Source organism: Nelumbo nucifera, chromosome 1, assembly GCF_055504915.1.
Source record: "Nelumbo nucifera cultivar China Antique chromosome 1, China Antique-T2T, whole genome shotgun sequence".
NCBI classification, from domain to species: domain Eukaryota; kingdom Viridiplantae; phylum Streptophyta; class Magnoliopsida; order Proteales; family Nelumbonaceae; genus Nelumbo; species Nelumbo nucifera.
This window is the reverse complement of record NC_142649.1, coordinates 4,423,359-4,442,473: the sequence shown is the minus strand read 5'-3', so window position 1 is coordinate 4,442,473 and position 19,115 is coordinate 4,423,359. Positions and strand designations below refer to the sequence as shown.

General features: G+C 43.5%; 1 protein-coding gene across 1 annotated transcript; it reads left to right on the top strand.

Annotated features, from left to right (window-relative positions):
- The first annotated feature begins 17,556 nt into the window (after window positions 1-17,556).
- LOC104605244 (endochitinase EP3-like) lies at window positions 17,557-18,651 on the top strand. Its single transcript, XM_019199077.2, has 2 exons — window positions 17,557-18,004; window positions 18,102-18,651. The coding sequence occupies exons 1-2, from the start codon at window positions 17,593-17,595 to the stop codon at window positions 18,512-18,514; spliced, it is 825 nt and encodes a 274-aa protein (XP_019054622.1). The 5' UTR covers window positions 17,557-17,592; the 3' UTR covers window positions 18,515-18,651.
- The last annotated feature ends 464 nt before the right edge of the window (window positions 18,652-19,115 follow it).

Below are 19,115 nucleotides of genomic sequence, written 5' to 3'. Positions count from 1 at the left end.
AATTTATTTTGTATATATTTTATATTTTTCTATAAAGTTTAACGTCAAGTTAGTTTCATGGTGAATTTTAGACAATTTTCCTTTGTTTTATTTTATTTTTATTTATTATTATTATTTATTTTTTGTATTCTAATCTCCCCTTACCCCTTTTTTTTCCCAAAGGTGATGGTTACAAAATTAGATCAATGCTGGAACAAACCCGCTAATACACCAACAAGCGACCTCTCAGTTGGTTGACCTGAAAGAGAACCGCTTTGAGTCTTTGACTTCTGGTTTCTAGGTCATTAGTTCAGCCGTCTGCTTTGTTTCTGACATCCCATATGAACCAGAATACAATAGCAACCTTCTCCAATGTCTCTCTGCCTATTCAGATTTGGGCAATGTTTCTAACAATTTTTTGTTGTCACTCTATAATGATATTCAGATGGAAAGACAATCAAATTGCTCTTGCATAATTGCAGAGGCTTAGTTTGGAATGAGTACAAATATAAATATGTAGAGTGTAAAATCTTGTACTTTATATTATTTTGTATCTATTTGCACTCACACATTTGTATTTATACTCTTTCCAAACTGAATCAGAAGAAGAAATTAAAAATCCCAATTTCTTTTAAAGAAGCTTTGCAATCAATTAAAGAGATTGACAACATTAATCATCATTAATTGATAGGTTAAGGCATTTTTTGCATTATAAAAATCACTAAGAATTTGTTTGTGAGAAATACAACTTTCTAACATAGCATAGGTAGAATTCCATCTATGATTAGCATCTAATATAAAATGTTTACATTTTAAACCATAATTTTGACATAAATATTTAAATTCTTGTTTTCTTGCTTTAAAACTTTTAATATATTAATACAATTTCTAATTTTAGAAATATGAGTAGAAATAATATTTAAAGCATACTGAATAATATCAGCACATCTGATATGAAATAATTTATCATTTAAACATGATTTTAATTGAAGTTTTAAAATATTTACTACTGAGTCATTATTATTAGCATTATCAAAACTAATAGAAAATAATTATTGTCAATTGTATAAGCATGTAAAGTATTTAAAATACTTAAAGCAATAGTTGGGCTAGTATGTATTCAAGCCTAGTAAAACTTAACATTCTTTTTATTTAAAAGCCAATTTTCATCTATAAAATGACTGGTAACACAAATATAACTTATGTTAAATTTAGAAGTCCAAATATCAGAAGTAATTGCAAATTCAGAATTAAGATTTGATAACATATAAATTAATTTTTTTATATGAATAATAAATTTTTAAAGCATTTGATCTAATAGTATTCTTATAAACTTTTTAAAATTGTGGATTTATAGAATTACGTAACCATTTTTCAAGTTTAGTATCTTCAACTAACAAAAATGGTTGTTCAGCATGTACAATATATTTTGATAATTCTTGTCTCATTTTTTCTTAAAAATATTTAAAAGTACCAAACCCCCCCGCCCGATTTGTATTTATGTTTGTTTCTCTCCCTTCTTCTTCATGGGTGAGCAAATGTCTGTCTAAATGGCCAGTACCACCCTTGCTACAATAGCTAAAGTCTTTCCTACATTTTTGGCAAACAACTCTTTTTCCCTTCCCCTGAACATCTTCTATTTTAAATATTTTTCAAACCAGGCTAATCAACTTAGTGACCTTCTTTTTCTTTCCCCTAGTATTAGTACTAGGGGTGGAAGTTCCGTCAATATCAATAGCATCCATATTGGTGCTAACACTACCATGGTGCGATTGAATATCCTCGACATTGAACATGTTGGGGAATTGGTTTTAGGAGGAGCCATCCATTTTCTGAAATCCTAAAAAAGATAAAAATTAATTTAATTGCACTTACCCAAATTGCCGGTTCGAAATTCCAACTTGATTTCAACAATTGAAGCCTTTTAACTCCAAGAGTCCAAGCCTTCCAAATTACTAACTTGAGATGATGTGATTGAATATCCTTGACATTGAACATGTTGGAGAATTGGTTTTAGGAGGAGCCATCCATTTTTTGAAATCCTAAAAAAAATAAAAATTAGTTTAATTGCACTTACCCAAATTGCCGGTTCGAAATTCCAACTTGATTTCAACAATTGAAGCCTTTCAACTCCAAGAGTCCAAGCCTTCCAAATTACTAACTTGAGATACTTGAGTTGTTGAGTAATAATTCTTCTTATTAAAACTTCAATAAAGTTAGAGAATCAAAGAATGTATGAGATATTGAGAGATTGAGACTTGAGAGAGTATGAGAACTAGAGAAGAGATTAAGAGAATTGTTGAATTGGTGTGATGAGAATAGTGGAGGATAGGTCTATTTATAGGAATTGAAAATAATTCAATTGCCCAAAATACCCTAAAAACTAGTCATTTTTTAGTTGTTGGGAGGGGTATTTTGGTTATTTTAAAGCTATTTATCACTTTACCCAAAATGCCCCCAAACTAACTATTATATAGTTATTGGAGGCATTTGTGTCATTCTTTCTCCCCCAAAATCAAAAGACATTAATACCCCCTATATAGTTGTTGGGAGGGTATTTCTGTAAAAACCCCAAAAAGCTGACCCCCAACAACTAGTTCATCGGGCGGACCGAATGTAGCCCGTAGGCTGTCTTATTGGCCTATGGACCTAGAACCCCAAGCCCAGCATGGCCTGGACCATCGTGTTGGGTCTAACATGGTCTGCATGCCATCATGTCGTGTTTTGCCGGGCTAGTCCAAATTTGGGGCGACATAACCCCATTTACACTTCTACTTTTGGGGAGAGAGAGATGGGACTAAATTTGCTTTTGGCTTTTCAAAATTAATTTGGTAATTGTTTAGATTTTGAAGTTATGACCTAAACTTTTAGAATTTAGAGCTTAGAGAAACCTAGTTTTTTACCATAAAAAAGAAAATTCTTTGTAGAATCTCCAAATATGAACCAAAGATTTGGAATCCAAGAGGCTAAGTATGTTTGTAGGAGGATATTAACACCCTACACATACGGGTGTAAATGGACCGATTTTGGGTTGGACTCTATCCAATGGACGGATTGGACAGACCAATAAGACATATTGAATTTGGATGGACTGAACAGACCAATATGACATATTGGATTGGACCTGTTCCATCCATAATGAATTTATATTGGATTGAGCCAATATCTAGTCCATTGATAGAGATAAGAATATAGGTATCAATGGACCAGATTTGAGTTGAAACCAATATAAATTAATAGGAATTTGAACAGATTGTTCTGGACTGGTCCAAAATATTTATTGGATTGGATTGGACCAGGTCCATTTAACACCCCCCAACCCCTGGTGGCAGTGGGATTTGATCCCAGGCTTGAAATTTTAAAATACACAAGTAGAAGACCCAATAAGGTCCGAAGAACAAGAATAGTTATCGGTTTGGTGTAACTTGAATTAATAGGGTTGAGGTATCCTTATCCACAAGGGGCCGGGTTGGCCATTTGTCACTTTCACAATTAATCTACTGGAGCAATTTTAGAGCTTGGCCAACTCCCAAGTCTATTTATTTAATTATTTCATATTTCTTTTGTTCCCAAGTCTATTTATTTAATTAATTCATATTTCTTTTGTTGCTTTATGTATAAACTAGCTATGCCTACAATGCCCATGTTCATTAGGTTGGTTGAATCGATCATCTCATGGAACCATATATTGACTAGGGAAATTCTCTGCATGCAGCTTATGGATATATAGATGTGATTGAAAGACTTTTCTAGCTAGACTCTATAGGAGATTCCATGGAGGGTTGGAAATAAGATATGCAATGGTCAATTGACTTTTTTCATACTAACAAATTAAAAGTCCTCCAGACCTCCCAACGCTAAGATGATGCAAATGAGCAGAGTAACCAAATCTGACTGCCTTCTTCTCCTTGTTGGATTTTGTTTCAAATAAAAATCTGAAATCATATGTTAGGTTATTGATATATCGAGAATAGACCTGTTCACGGGTCGGATACCCCGATGGCCTAGATGTACTTTGGTCGGGCTTGGACATGTAGTTAGAGGCTTGCGGGCTTGACCTTGGGCCCAAAACACCAAGCTCAATTGTGTTTCAGGCCCGGCTTGGGATTTGTCAAAAATGCCTGGCCCAAGCCCAGCCTGGCTCGACTAATTTATATAATATTTATTATAATACATATTAATAATTTAATATACATTTTTTTTTCTTTATAATTTCTTTCTCTCTCTCTCTCTCTCTTTGTTCAGCTATTTCAACATTAGCAATGACATGAGCTTTAGACTTCGGGCTCGGGCCCAAGCCTGGACTTCGGGCTTTTTATGAGGGTCGGGCTTGGGCTCAAGTTGTAGGCCCGATTGTTGGGCTGGGCTCGGGCTCAGGCCTTAAAAAATCTGTTAATGAAGAGTGAAAGCCTAGCCCAGCCTGGCCCATGAACAGGTCTAATCAAGAAGTGAATTTGTTGTTAGGGTTCCATTTGTTTGCGATACAAATGCCAAACCGGGGTATTTATGTACCCCGGTTCGCATTTGTGAGCATTTGTTTGAAATGTAAAAAAGTAATGATTATCAGAGCAAAAATGTATTTTTTGACACTTTTGTATTGTAGAAGAGAGCATTACTGTACCTATTTTTTGGATACAAGTTTGTGTTCTTTTGATAATTAACTTTTTGACCAAAGTTAATGCATTGGAGCATAAGATAGTTGGAGCATTTAATGACGGGCCCACACTTTTGCATTTATTCAAACAAACAAGATGAATGCAAAAACGGTTTAAAATGTGAACCGTATTTGCATTCATGAACCGAAAAATGGGTAAATATGTAGTGTACATATTTGCGTTTACATTGCAACCAAACGCAGCCTAGGTCTCTTCCCACTTCCTAACAAATATAGACCACAATTTTCATCGGTGAGATGGGGCTGATAAGCAAGGTTCAAAATATCAATACGATACACCCCCTATCGGGTGTATCGTATCGTATCTTTCGGTCTCGATACACTTATTTACATGTGTTTCGGGACCCATTTATTTCAATAAAAAAAGGACTTAAGAAACATTTCCAGAAATCAAGTTTTGAAAAAAAAAAGCTAAAAAAAAACATTAAGCATATAGTTTTTAGTAGCGATACGCCCCTGCCGATACAGAAGGGCATATCGATACTTCCTTTACGCCTAAGGTTGAATGATCATATGACCATTCAGAGTGAGTCTTGAATCCCCCATTTGACAATTTAGGGCTTTTCTGGTAAAGTAGGGAATTATATAATTGAAAAGGGAGACTGCCCAAGGTGCCTATTAACCAACTATGGAGGGGAGAAAAACATAAACTCTCCATGTTCTAACTTCCAAAAAGGAAAATAGTTAAAGACTTAAAAAGAGATATTTTGGCTTCATATTTCATATTGACTTTTCATGATTCTTCCTTGAGGTTCTAGCATGACATTTTGGACTAGTCAAGGAGGACTGCCTTTCCATTTGATACCCAATAGAATAGTTGCATCAGTTGGGCTGGTAACAAGCTGATCAATACCGGGAAGATATCATATCGGAAAAATTTACAACCAATAACCGATATCTCATCGTAAAAGTAGAGCCAATCAATGGGTTTTCACTAACACTCATGGGGTTGTGATTAGTTAAAGCCTTCTGGGTATAATGTCTTTCTGGCATAGATTTTCCCCTTTTTATTGCCCTTTCTATGGATATACGTCATCCTTGCAGGTTGTAGCAGCAATGCCTGGTAACATTTCTATCTACCAGTAGTAGAACTCAATTTACTACAAAATAAAATATATAATTTTGTACTGAAAATAATAATTAATAAATTTATTTTTATTCATCATTTATGCATTCAAGTAGGAGAAAATATTAATTAGTTTGTTTCAACATTGATGCAAAATCAATTCCTGTAAGTATTGATTTAGGAAGAGGGTTATTACTATTAATGATGAGTGACATCAAATACCCAAAAACAAAAAAAAAAAAAGAAAACAAAAGTAAAAATGACATTCAAAATTGGTCATCATCAAATAAATAGCATCACAACCAATGAGCTAAATAAATAACACAGGAACTTTTTGGAAACAAATTAGCACATATTCCTTGACCAAAAGTTTGCATTTACATGTACATATAATCTTTACACTCAAAATTCAAAAAAAAAAACAAAAAATGCAGCCCCAAATGCTGTCGAAATCTCTTATAAAGCAAAAACTCTGTTCATATGCCATTCAGCCTCACATTAAAAATATTTGGGATAAGTGGACTGGAATCCACCTCAAAAATCTGAATTGCAGTCCTCTCCTAATCTCTATAAATCGCATTCTGCCCATGAATTTGGCATCAATCCACAATCAGAATTCAGTTCACCCCTAAAAATCCTAGCTCCACCCTAGGGGTGGACTGAACTATAAAAATCGCAAACATATTTTGCATAGAAAAGATACACATTATGTATCAGCCGAATTTAATTTCCCTCACCCTTTTAAATTTAATTTTTTTTATCTCTTCTCTCTCTCATTAATATCAATTTTAATTAAGCCTTAAAGTTTGTGACATCAATAAATACTAATTTAATTTAATTAAATGTTCGTTTAAGTTACCTTAAATAACATCATTTAATATGTCATTAAATGTTATTTAAGTGAAATAGCTTGTTAAAAGTCACAAACCAAAGATAACAAGTTAATAACCCAAGTCATTTGGTTACAATAATGATTATTTAACCATTACGCCAATCTTAATTACTTATTAGAACATGCTTTTTTATACTTTAAGTAATCTTTCTTGCCTTGGTGGATGTTTCTCAACAAATGCTATAAATATGATTATTAATATTTATATAATAATAAGATGAATACAAGTTATATTTACTTATTTAAAATTAAGATGTATATTAACTTGTATACATAATAAATATTATCTAAATCTATATATAATACATATTAACTAATAAATGACTTCAAAAAAATATTAACTAATAAATATTAGTATATATACACACATTTTAGTTCTTCTATTATTTTTCAATGGTTATTAATTATATCCCAATACTTTATATAAATCATTAAAGAATGGTTTTTATGTTTAAATAAATTAATTATACTCACATAAGACTCTTTTATTATTGTTCATATTTTTAAGGATTTTTGTTTTGGATTTTCAAGTGTATCAATGCATATCTTAATTTTTCATCCGTATCTATACATTTCCAAAGCATATCTCGATATGTCTCTTAAAATTAACTGTCTGATATACTTTATGTTTCGGATACTTTAAACCTTAGTTATAACCCACAAAATGATATTTGTCAAATAGATCACATGCATTTCCCTCCGAACATAAACTCTGCACACTATGTGATGCGACGCGATCCGGGCACTCCTAGCTGTCTGTTGACTGGCTCGTTGTTGGTGACGGATGGCACCTGAGAAGACGGAAAATAAGGATTCCCGGGGACTTACCCGGTGGGAATACTCCGATGCTTAAGTCAGAACGCAGGGGAAAGAGAAAAGAAGAGTGCTAAAGCTAAGAGTGTACGGCACGCTTTATCACTGTGCTCGAGAGATTAGCTCGCGAGCAAAGGTGTATGCGGTTTAAAGTATGAGAATATTAATGTGTTCCAAAGTCTGAAGATCTCCTTTCCCCTCTGCCTTGAGGGCTTTTATAGGGGTGTTCTTGTCGGATCGGGCGTAACCGCCATTGGACCCCTATCACAGCCGTTACCTGCCAGGGCTGCACAAGTGGCCGTTGCAACGTACTCCTTATCCGAGTGAGTGGCACGTTTCCAAGGGTCAGGCGCGCCTCCGCCAGCTGAGAGACGTGGGCGTAGACTGTTGAAAGGACAGAGACTGCGCCGTCAGTTAAGGGACATGGCGCAGTCTGATTGGTACGGCCTGTCAGATAGAAGCTTCCTGAGGAATGCTCATGCTGTGCACTTGCGAACCACTTTGTAGTGAGCTTGGGAATACCTCAGGGTTACCCTTAGTAGAATTGGTCCCTGGGATGGCTTATTTGCTTGGGGGCTCGGGCGAGCTGGTTACCCTATCTTGTGAGCCAAAGTTGCCTCGGAATATCCCCCTCGGGGTAGCTTGGGGAACCCGGAGCTCGCGTTGTGGCGAGCTCCTTCTTTACGAGCTACGAAGAAGTGGGCTGCTTTATGGGCTCATTACTTGGTCGTAATAGGCCACGATGTTGAGCTGTTACTCGCGCTGAGTCAGGTCCACGTGTCACCGTTTTGGAGGTCGGGCCAAATCATCCTCCATCAATTGCCCCCCACTCCTTGGGCTAAGAGTGTCGCCTTAGCGCGAGGAGTTCAGGAAGTATGATAGAATGATTTGACTGAAATTCAAACTTTATTGACTACTCACATTAAATGCATTCGTGGGAATCAGGAGATTTTCTGACTTTTTGGATTCTGAAAATGTGCTGAAGTGGCGCTTAACTCTGGATGTCGTGCAGCCGTCACTACCTTAATCATGGAAGATGTGCAGCCAATCGCTTTCGGTTTTCAGAAGGCGTGCGGTCAGTACGCCTGCGAGCCGTTGGATTTGCATTAATCCGGGCCGTTGATTCGGAGTGGGGGCTATAAATAGGGGGGCCCTCTGGTCTCTTTTTCCCTTACGCCATCTTGCTGTCTTTAGATTCTGAAGTCACGCATTTGTCAAGTCTACTCGAGTTCCTCAACTCACTTCATCCCGTCCCTTTCGGTGAGTCTTACTTACTATCAGTCATGTCTGGGTACCCGTACCATACTCGTCATCAAGGCAGTGACTAGGGCGATGATGCTCCCTCGAGCTCGGGGGGAGCTTGGGAGTAGGTCACGAGGGTTCGGGAGACCTCCGGTGACGGAGCCTCTACTTCTCGGGGAAGGGAGCCCGATTCTTTCGGCCCTTCCTCCATGACAAAGGGGAGGCTTAGGTCTCTAAATAGTTATTTCCACCTTCCCGGGGACCTCCTCTACTACCTTCCCACTGGTAACTTTCCGTGGGAGCATAGTCCCAATGAGATAGTCATTTACCAGGAGCAGCTCGAGGCTGGCCTGCGTCTTCTCCTACACCCCTTGATAGTGGAGGTGCTAAATCACTTTAATGTCACCATCGATCAGCTTCATTCCAATGCCATTCGGAACATGGTTGGGACTATATCCTTGTGTTGGGAATACTGTCTTCCCTTGAATCTTGATATTTTTTCCGCAATCCTTTGTATAAAGAATGCTACCCCCAAGGCTCCAACGGAGAGGCGTCTCTATTACTTCTCTCCCCACCGTGGCTACAAGCTCTTGCATGAGCTCCCGAAAAAAATTCCTACTTGGAAGCGAGATTATTTTTTGGTCTGCAACCCCAATGGGTGGCCCTTCCCTACTTCTTGGAGGGGCGCCATCCAGGACTCCGGGGTCGAGCTGGACCCCGATACTCAAAAAATGATGCTGTCCTGGGCATTAGTAGGCTTCCTCTGTTCAGACTACTTGACCGAGGAGAAGCTCGTGCAGGCCGGCCTGAGCCTGGGTAGGTTGCCTTTTTAGGTCGTGTAGTACTTGTCATAACATTGTGTTCATATACATATACTTTGTTCTTACCAAACTAACACTTTGCGGTTTCTTCTTGGCAGCCATCATGTCTGGTATCGACTCGCGCCGCCTCCTTTCAAGCAACCAAAGGCGCAGAGAGAAGAGGTCGCGCCTCAATCAGACTCCCCCCTCGGGGGGCACCAAGTTCGGATCTGCCGAGCCGGTCTTATCCTCTCCGCCACCTGAGATTCCGCCACCTGAAATCCTGTCACCTCCTCCCGAAGGAGGAGCTAGTGGGGCTGGCTTCGAAGGGGGCGAGCTCCCATGACAGGGGGTGACTCCCTGTAATGCTCTCCAGTCATTTCCTTATCCACGGTTCCTAGTGGGGAACTAGGAGGGGGTGAATGATTGCGTCGTGGCTCGACGGAAGATCCGGAGGGCAATCTGTAACGACGAGGTCACCAAGTGGGGGGAAATGGAGCCCGAGGACCTCGCTGCGTTTGCCTCCTCTCACTGCATGGTGGTAAGTGATTCTTTCCTTTCTTCTTTCGTTTTGCTTCCTTTTGTTGTTCCCTGATCCTCTTTTTGTTATGGCATCTCTATGGTGCGCAGCGAAGTGATTACCATGTGTGCCCGAACCATACACTTGTCGGTTATTCTTTAGTTCAATCAACGTACTGAAACGAACTATGCTTGGCGGGGTTTAAACCTGATCTGCTTACGCTTTTCATACTTTGCCTTCATCATCAGAATGGCTAAGTCTTTCTTGATGTCGAGGTGTGAGTTAGCTTGGTGTTTTAGCCCGTAAGCCGGGGGGTGACTTATAGTCCGCCCTTGGAGTTTGTCCATGCTGTGGAGACGACTGGGTCTTATTACACCGAGGTCACGTTAGCTCGGCATTTTGGCCCTTAGGCTCTGAGAGTGACTCATAATCCACTCTTGGAGTTTGCCCATGCCATGGAGGCGACTGGGTCTTATTACGCCGAGGTCACGCTAGCTCGGCATTTTGGCCCTTAGGCTCTGGGAGTGACTCGTAGTCTACTCAGTTGTTATAGGTAATACTGTCTTAAGTTGACAATATTCCATGCCCAAAGTACTTGTTTCCCTTCTAGGGTTTTGAGCTCGTATGTTCCTTCCCCAAGCACTCGTTTCACTCGGTAAGGTCCTTCCCAGTTGGACCCGAGCTTGCCAACACCGGGCTTAGGTACCATAACTTTACGAAGGACCAGGTCACTGACGCGGAGGTTCCGCTTCTTGACCTTGGCGTTATAGTACCGAGATACTCTTTGCTGGTAAGTTGCAGTCCTGATGTATGCGAGGTCCCTTACTTCGTCGAGTAGATTAAGGTTGGTACGTAGTTCATCTTCATTTGTCTTGTCATTATATGCTTCCAGTCGTAGCGTAGGCACTTCGATCTCTGCTGGGATAACTGCTTCGGTGTCGTAGGTGAGGTTGGAGGGAGTTTCTCCTGTGGCAGTTTTCTCCGTGGTTCGATAAGCCCATAGGACACTGGGTAGCTCGTCTTCCCACAATCCTTTAGCTCGGTCCAAACGTGCCTTCAGTCCGCGGAGGATGACTCTATTTGTGACTTCTGCTTGACCGTTTGCTTGAGGGTGCGTGACCGAAGTCAAATTCTGTCGTATCCCCATATCTTGGCACCGGTTTTGGAATTTGATGTCCTCAAACTGCTTGCCATTGTTAGAAATTAGTACCTGAAGTAGCCCGAAGTGGCACACAATGTTCTTCCAAAAGAAGTTTTGGACGTTCCGGGCTGTGATCGTTACAAGAGGTTCAACTTCTACCCACTTGGTGAAATCATCCACTACTACTTCTAAGAACTTTCTCTGGCCTGCTGCTGGCGAGAATGGTCCAAGTATGTCGATGCCCCATTGTGCGAAAGGCCACAGGCTGGTGAGATACTTGAGGTCGGCAGCAGGCTGATGGTGAATATTGGCATGCTTCTGGCATTTGTCACATTTTCTGACGAGCTCGATGGCATATGCCTTCATTGTTGGCCAATAATACCCCTGTCGTAGTTCTTTTTGGGCGAGGGCCCTGCCCCCCAAGTGTCCGCCACACAGACCCTCATGAGTGTCACTGAGTACGAGCTCGGCTTCGGTAGGTCGCAAGCAACGCAGGTAGGGGAGCGTGTAGGATCTCCGGTACAGCCGTTCGTCTATCATGACGTATTTGGCTACCTGGCGCTCTACCCTTCTGGCTGCATTGCGGTCTGCAGGGAGGGTCCCATGTAGCAAGAAGCTTGCGAGCGGGTCGATCAAGCTTGGCTCTGCTTGAATGATGGGAGCGACCTCCTCTGCCCCCTCAAGGATGCCAGGCCGAGGTAGGTCCTCTATGTACATGATTCTCATGTTGATATCGCTGGTGCTGGCTAACCGGGACATGGCATCGGCCTCAGCGTTCTCCGACCTCGGGATTTGACTGATGAAGTGTCATTGGAAGTTGAGTAGAGCCTCTCTTACTTTGGCTAAGTAAGCAACCATGGTTGGTTCGTGAGCTTAGTAATCTCCTATGACTTGGTTGACTACGAGTTGGGAATCGTTGCAGATGACGATGTGCTTGGCTTTTACTTCTCTGGCTAAAGCTAGTCCAGCTATCAACGCTTCATATTCCGCTTCATTGTTGGATGTCGCGAACTCGAAGCGTAATGCGTACTCCAATTTTGTGCCACTTGGGCCATGCAGAACTATTCCGGCTCCACTGCCCTGCTAGTTTGAGGAGCCATCTATGTGAAGGATCCAGGGCTCCTCATCCCAGTTCGCGCTTGGCCTAACTAGGAGAGATGCCACACTGGCTACTACCTCACGGGCCTGGACTCAACTAGCCTGGGAGCTCCGGGCTCGCCCGGATTGGGGGCCTCGTGCTCAACCGGCTTGGGGACTTCGGAGCTGAAAGTGCACTCAACAATGAAATCTACTAAGGCTTGGGCCTTAATAGCAGTTTGCGGCTTGTATCAGAGATCGTACTTGCTGAGCTCAACGGCGCACTTCGTCAGTCGACCAGAGACCTCGGGCTTAAGTAAGACTTGCCTTAGAGGTTTGTCGGTGAGGACGATAACAGTATGAGCCTGGAAGTATGGACGGAGCTTTCGAGCTGTAATGACCAGTGCGTAGGCTAGCTTCTCTATCTCTGGATATGTCGTCTCTGCTCTCTACAATACTTTACTAACATAATAGATGGGTCGTTGGACCCGATTTACTTCCTTTATCAGTGCCAAGCTGACCACTTCGTCACTTGTCGAGAGGTACAATTCTAAAATATCGCCCTCTTCGGGCCGGGTTAAGATTGGCACACTAGCGAGGTATTTCTTGAGCTTGTCAAATGCGAGCTGGCAGTCTTGGGTCCATTCGAACCCTTTGCTTTTAATTACCTTAAAAGAAAGGCAGACAGCGGTCCGCTGACTTGGACATAAAGTGGCTCAGGGTGGCTACGTGGCCATTCAACCTTTGAACCTCCTTCAACTTCCGGGGTGGTCTCATATCTAAGATGGCCTTAATCTTATCCGGGTTGGCCTCAATGCCGCGTTGATTAACGATGTATCCTAGGAATTTGCCCGAGGTGACACCGAAGACACATTTGTTTGGATTCAACTTCATGTTAAATTGTCGTAGAATTTGAAAGACAGAATGCAAGTCTTGTATTAATTCGTGTGAGAACTGTGTTTTGACGACCATGTCGTCTACATAACACTCTATTTTTCTGCCAATCAATGACTCAAATAATTTATTTACAAGCCTTTGAAAGGTTGCCCTAGCATTTTTCAACCCGAAGGGCATAACCTTGTAACAATATAGACCGAACTTTGTGATGAAGGTAGTCTTTTCTTCATCGATCGGGTGCATCCTGATCTGGTTATAGCCCGAATAGGCATCTAAGAAACTCAGCAACTCGTGCCTCGAGGTCGCATCCACTAAGCGGTCGATTCTGGAGAGTGGGAAGCAGTCGTTTGGGCAGACTCGGTTTAGGTTGATGTAGTCGACGCACATGCGCCACTTGCCGTTAGCCTTCTTTACCAGAACGGGGTTGGCTACCCAGCTCGGGTAATGGACTTCTCTTATGAAGTCCGCTGCGAGGAGCTTCGCGACCTCCTCGTCGACTGTTTTCCTTCGCTCCGGGGCTAGGTTACGTTTCTTCTGTCTAACGGGCCTAATAGTTCAGATCGCAGGGGTTCTTGGACTGAAGCACCGATCTGAAGTGTTTGACCTGGGTCTTCTGCTGAAGTTGGGATAACAACTGTCTCTTTCATGGGTGTAGCTCGTTCTTTGCCTTGCTCCGTAGGTCGCTCCAGTTCGAGGTTGTCGGCCACCTTGGTCTTTCCCTTGAGGGCGGTGACATAGCACTTGCGATACTCAAGTTGGTCACCCCGCGCTACCCCTACTCCGAAGTCTGTAGGGAACTTCATTGCCAAATGATAAGTGGAGACCATCGCTCGTAGGACATGGGTGATCGGCCGACCTATTATGGCGTTGTACAGGGAGGAGGTCACGACCACCAAAAAGTCATGGTTGAGTCTGACTACGTTGGGCCATGTGCCGAGTTCCACAGATACTATTATTTTCCCGAGGGACCTGACTTCTTCTCCGCTGAAGCCCACCAAGGGAGTATTAGTGGGCCTCAAGTCGCTTCCCTACAACTGAAACTGGTTGAATGCGACTTTGAAGAGGATATCTGTCGAGCTTCCTGATTCAACGAGGACGCGCCTGACCTCAAAATCATTGATCCTTACTTTTATGACGAGTGCGTCATCGTGGGGGTAGTGGACCCCGCACGCATCGTCCTCCGTGAAGAAGATCGGTTCCTTTGTCTTTGGCTGTTTCGGAGGATTTTGTTCTTCCCTGGCAGCTTTGTGAACTAACGTCCAAGCTGCCACCGAGGTACAGCCTGCAACGATTGAGCCTCCAACTATCATGTGGATGGTGCCCCGAACTGGCCTCTCTTTCGGAGGCTGCCTCTGCGACTGCTCTATCGGCCTGCTCCTGGACTCGGGAGCATCCTTACCATGCTTCCCTTGCCGACCTGCTTTATTATTATTATTGTTGTTATTCTGTAAGAAATTTCTTTGATATCCACGACGAATGAGTTCCTCTATCTCGTCGCGGAGATTCTTGCAGTTCTCAGTACTATGACCGTGGTCTCTGTGAAAACTACAATACAAAATTTTATTTCTTTCATTGGGATTCCCCCTCAGGCGGGGTGGCCACTTCATGTACGGGGCATCATTGATTGCCATCAGGATTTCGGCCCGCTTCGCGTTCAGTGGGGTGTAATCAGTTCGGTCCGCAACAGGGGCTCGGAACGGTTGACCCTGCTTTGCTCCTCACGCCGAGTCCTTCTTTCGGCTGTCTCCTTGGCTGGAAGGTTCTCCTTCTCTTTTTCTTTTCTTGGGCACGCTTTCCCCCTTCTGGTTGATCTCTTCTTCCATGGCTATGAACCTGTCCGCAAGCTTGAGGAATTCAATTATGGTCGCCGACTGGTTGACAACCATGTGCCACTTGAATTCTTTGTGTGTCACGCCCTTCTTGGCTGCTGCAAGGCGCACTATGGGGTCCAGGCGCGGTATCTGTATGCATGCATCGTTGAACCGCTTGATATAGCCCCGGATGGACTCTCCCTCTTTCTGGACTATGCTGAGAAGGCTTTCCTCAGTTCGCGGGCACCGCTTGCTGGTGACAAAGTGGGACGTGAAGGCTTGCGCAAACTGTGCCCAACTTCTTATAGATCTGGGTGCAAGGTTCCGATATCACATGCAGGTCGCTCCTCTGAAAGTGGTGGAGAAGGCAACACACATGCAAGACTCAATGGCCCTACCAGGTGCATCTGTGACTGGAAAGCATCTACATGATCATTCGGGTCAAACGACCCGTCATACTTGTCGAGAGGGGGGAGCTTGAAGTCCTTGGGCATTGGAACAGCCTGGAGCTCGGGAGACAGGGGGATGGAATAGAAAGGAGGGGAGTTTTAACTTCACTCGAGCTTACCTCTTCCCTATCTCTGAGCTCGGGCAGGTTGTGGGTGGTAGTTCGGCGAGCTCTGCAGCGACGTCTTTGCTTCTTGGCGGGCTCCGCATTGGTGCTGCTCACCTCCGTACTGTATGGCATAGTTTGCACAGGAAGCAACTCGGGTTGCTGGTGATGGCTACGGACAGAGGGGTTCTGCTTAGAGTCTACAGTTAGAATCTCTAACCGGTTCTCCAGAAGTGGGGCTTCGAACTTCGATTGCTGAGGTGACGTAGATCTGGCAAGCTGGGGTCCTCCCGACCTGACTGCCCGTGACGAGACCGGAGTGGCTGGTCTTTCCTTTCTGCCTTGAGAGGAGGCTTGGCTCTTAGGGGGGTCCTGGGAAGCCTCTCCTTGGCGAGAAGGGTGTTCATCCTGGCGGCGGGACCTAGCTTGTTGTGAGGCTGGGTGCCGAGGAGGGAGCTGAGGCAGTTGAGGGAATTGCTACTAATAGTGATACTGAGAGACTTGGTGCAGCACTTGCTGCTAGTAGAGCTGGAACTGCTGAAACTGCTGCATCTGGGCTTGCATGGCCCGCATGGACTGCACCAGGTTGTCAAGTTGGCTCTGGCTTGTCGTCGGAGGGACAATAGTTGGTTCAACAAAGGTTGTCTCAACAGAGGGGGGAAGGGGAACACTCACAGGCGTCACTGCTCGTGGCACGTTCAGGCTAGGGACTCCATCCACTGAAAGGGGAATGGTGAACTGCCCAATGCAGACCACGGGGGCCTAGAGCTGTTCTTTGGCGATGTCCATCTCCATGCTACGTTCGACATTGCTTGAAGAAGCCATGGGTGCTAAGTTTTCAGAAAAGAAGGAACTGTGAAAGTTTAGAGGGAGGCTTTTAGAAGCGTTCCCACAGACGACGCCAAATGATGCGGCGCGATCCGGGCACTCCTAGCTGTTTGCTGACTAGCTCCTTGTTGGCGACAGACGACACCTGAGAAGACGGAAAATAAGGATTCCCGGGGACTTACCCGGTGGGAATACTCCAATGCTTAAGTCAGAACACAGGGGAAAGAGAAAAGAAGAGTGCTAAAGCTAAGAGTGTAGGTCGCGCTTTATCACTGTGTTCGAGAGATTAGCTCGCGAGCAAAGGTGTATGCAGTTTAGAGTATGAGAATATTAATGTGTTCCAAAGTCTGAAGATCTCTTTTCCCCTCTTCCTTGAGGGCTTTTATAGGGGTGTTCTTGTTGGATCGGGCGTAACCGCCACTGGACCCCTGCCACAGCCGTTACCTGCCAGGGCTACGCAGGTGGCCGTTGCAACGTACTCCTTACCCGGGTGAGTGGCATGTTTCCAAGGGGCAGGCGCGCCTCCGCCAGCTGAGAGACATGGGCGCAGACTGTCGAAAGGACAAAGACTGCGCCGTCAGTTAAGGGACGTGGCGCAATCTGATCGGTACGGCCTGTCAGATAGAAGCTTCCAAAGGAACGCTCATGTTGTGCACTTGCGAACAACTTTGTAGCGAGCTTGGGAATACCTCAGGGTTACCCTTAGTAGAATTGGTCCCTGGGACGACTTATCTGCTGGGGGCCCAGGCGAGCTGGTTTCCCTATCTCGCGAGCTAAAGTTGCCTTGGAAATCCCCTTCGGGGAAGCTCGGGGAACCCGGAGCTCGCATCCTTTTTACGAGCTACGAAATGGCAAACTACTTTATGGGCTCATTACTTGGTCGTAATAGACCTCGATGTTGAGCTATTACTCGTGCTGAATCAGGTTCAAATGTCACCGTTTTGGAGGTCGTGCCAAATCATCCTCCATCGGTGTGAAAGCATGTATCCACCCATCTATAAGCACAAGAAAAGTCAACAGACGAATTAACGGACCCCTAACGATAATCTCCTTTGACTTTGGCGATGCACAAGAAAAGTCAGCGGAGGAATTAATTTTAACGTCCCAACCTCTTGACTTTGGCGAAGCACAAGCAAAAATTTCATAGTCAATTTCAGATGTCAAAAAGTCATAATTGAGCATTCACCGCCGAACCTCTTGACTTTTGGTTGTTGACTGATGTGATTGAAACCAAATTATAAATACCCATTCTCACTTCCATTGCGAACACATTCTAATCATCCATTTCTGTATTCGTTATGGCTACTCCCAAAGCGATAGTTCTCACTGCCCTTGTGGCCGGAATTCTAGCCGGGCTTTTGCCGGAGTCTGTTCAGGGTCAGAACTGCGGCTGCGCTGCAGACCTTTGCTGCAGCCAGTGGGGGTACTGTGGCACAGGTGAGGACTACTGTGGTGCAGGATGCCAACAGGGTCCATGTAATGATCCGGCCAGCACTAATGACGTCGTCGTTGCTGATATCGTCACGCCGGAGTTCTTTAACGGGATAATTAATCAGGCGGAGGACAGCTGTGTCGGGAAGAAATTCTACACACGGAATGCGTTCCTCGAAGCCCTTAACTCCTACTCTCGCTTCGGCAAGGTTGGGACTGCCGACGACTCCAAGCGTGAAATTGCAGCTTTCTTTGCACATGTGACACATGAGACTGGACGTAAAATTTCTTCATGATCCCTCAGAATTCTGTTGAACCAGTAGCTCCGATCACTGAGTTTTCATTAACTAACAATATATTGTTTCTGGGTTTACAGACTTTTGCTATATAGAAGAGATCGATGGACCCTCCAAGGACTACTGTGACGAGACCAACACAGAGTATCCGTGCGTTGCAGGCAAGGGGTACTACGGCCGTGGGCCGATTCAGCTATCGTGGAATTTTAACTATGGGCCGGCCGGAAACAGCATTGGATTCGACGGTCTGAATGCGCCGGAGACGGTGGCCAACGACGTGGTGGTGTCATTCAAGACAGCATTGTGGTATTGGATGAATAACTGCCACTCGCTCATAACTTCCGGCCAAGGGTTTGGGCCGACCATAAGAGCCATTAATGGAGCTCTTGAATGCGATGGAAGAAACCCAGCAACTGTTCAGTCTCGTGTTCGGTATTACACGGAGTATTGTGGGCAGTTGGGTGTGTCACCTGGTGACAACCTTACTTGTTAGAATGGAAATCATGTTTTACTTTTACATACAGTAGTCTGTTTTAATGTTTGACACTAAATACTAATTAGTGATGATGTGGAACAAAATAAATACAACATATAAAGAAATAAAAAGGAGTCCTTTTGCTTTTGGTATCATTAGAACTTTATGTGGTTCAATGCCAAGTATTATCATTATAATCATCATCACCACCACCATCATTGGTTCATCGTAAAGCCCTTTCAGGCAGATTTTACTGCCTTGTATTGGGAATATTTTCATTCAGGCAGATTTTACTGCCTTGTATTGGGAAGATTTCTGTACTTATGTGCTTTATTTCTTAGGCAGTTTATACTGATTACACACACCATATCTTATGGGGATAGAAACCCGATAGTTTCCGGTTTGCTTTCTATTTGGATGAGTTGAGAGTTGATCTCCACCAAGGCAATATAGTTGATGATTGTGCATATACGATTCTAGATCGGCTTCTATCAAGGCAAATCTGTGCCCATGCTATTCTAACAGCCTTTTGTAATTTTGTATTGGGAACATCTCCCCATGAAATCAAGCATACAAGTACAGAGATATTCTCAATGCAAAGAAATAAAAACTGCTCGAA

Excerpts from the sequence above, each read along its gene's own strand:
- LOC104605244 (XM_019199077.2), top strand. The coding sequence starts at position 17,593 with ATGGCTACTCCCAAAGCGATAGTTCTCACTGCCCTTGTGGCCGGAATT. Across the intron at positions 18,005-18,101 it reads TGTGACACATGAGACTGGAC|ACTTTTGCTATATAGAAGAG; the intron begins GTAAAATTTCTT and ends CTGGGTTTACAG.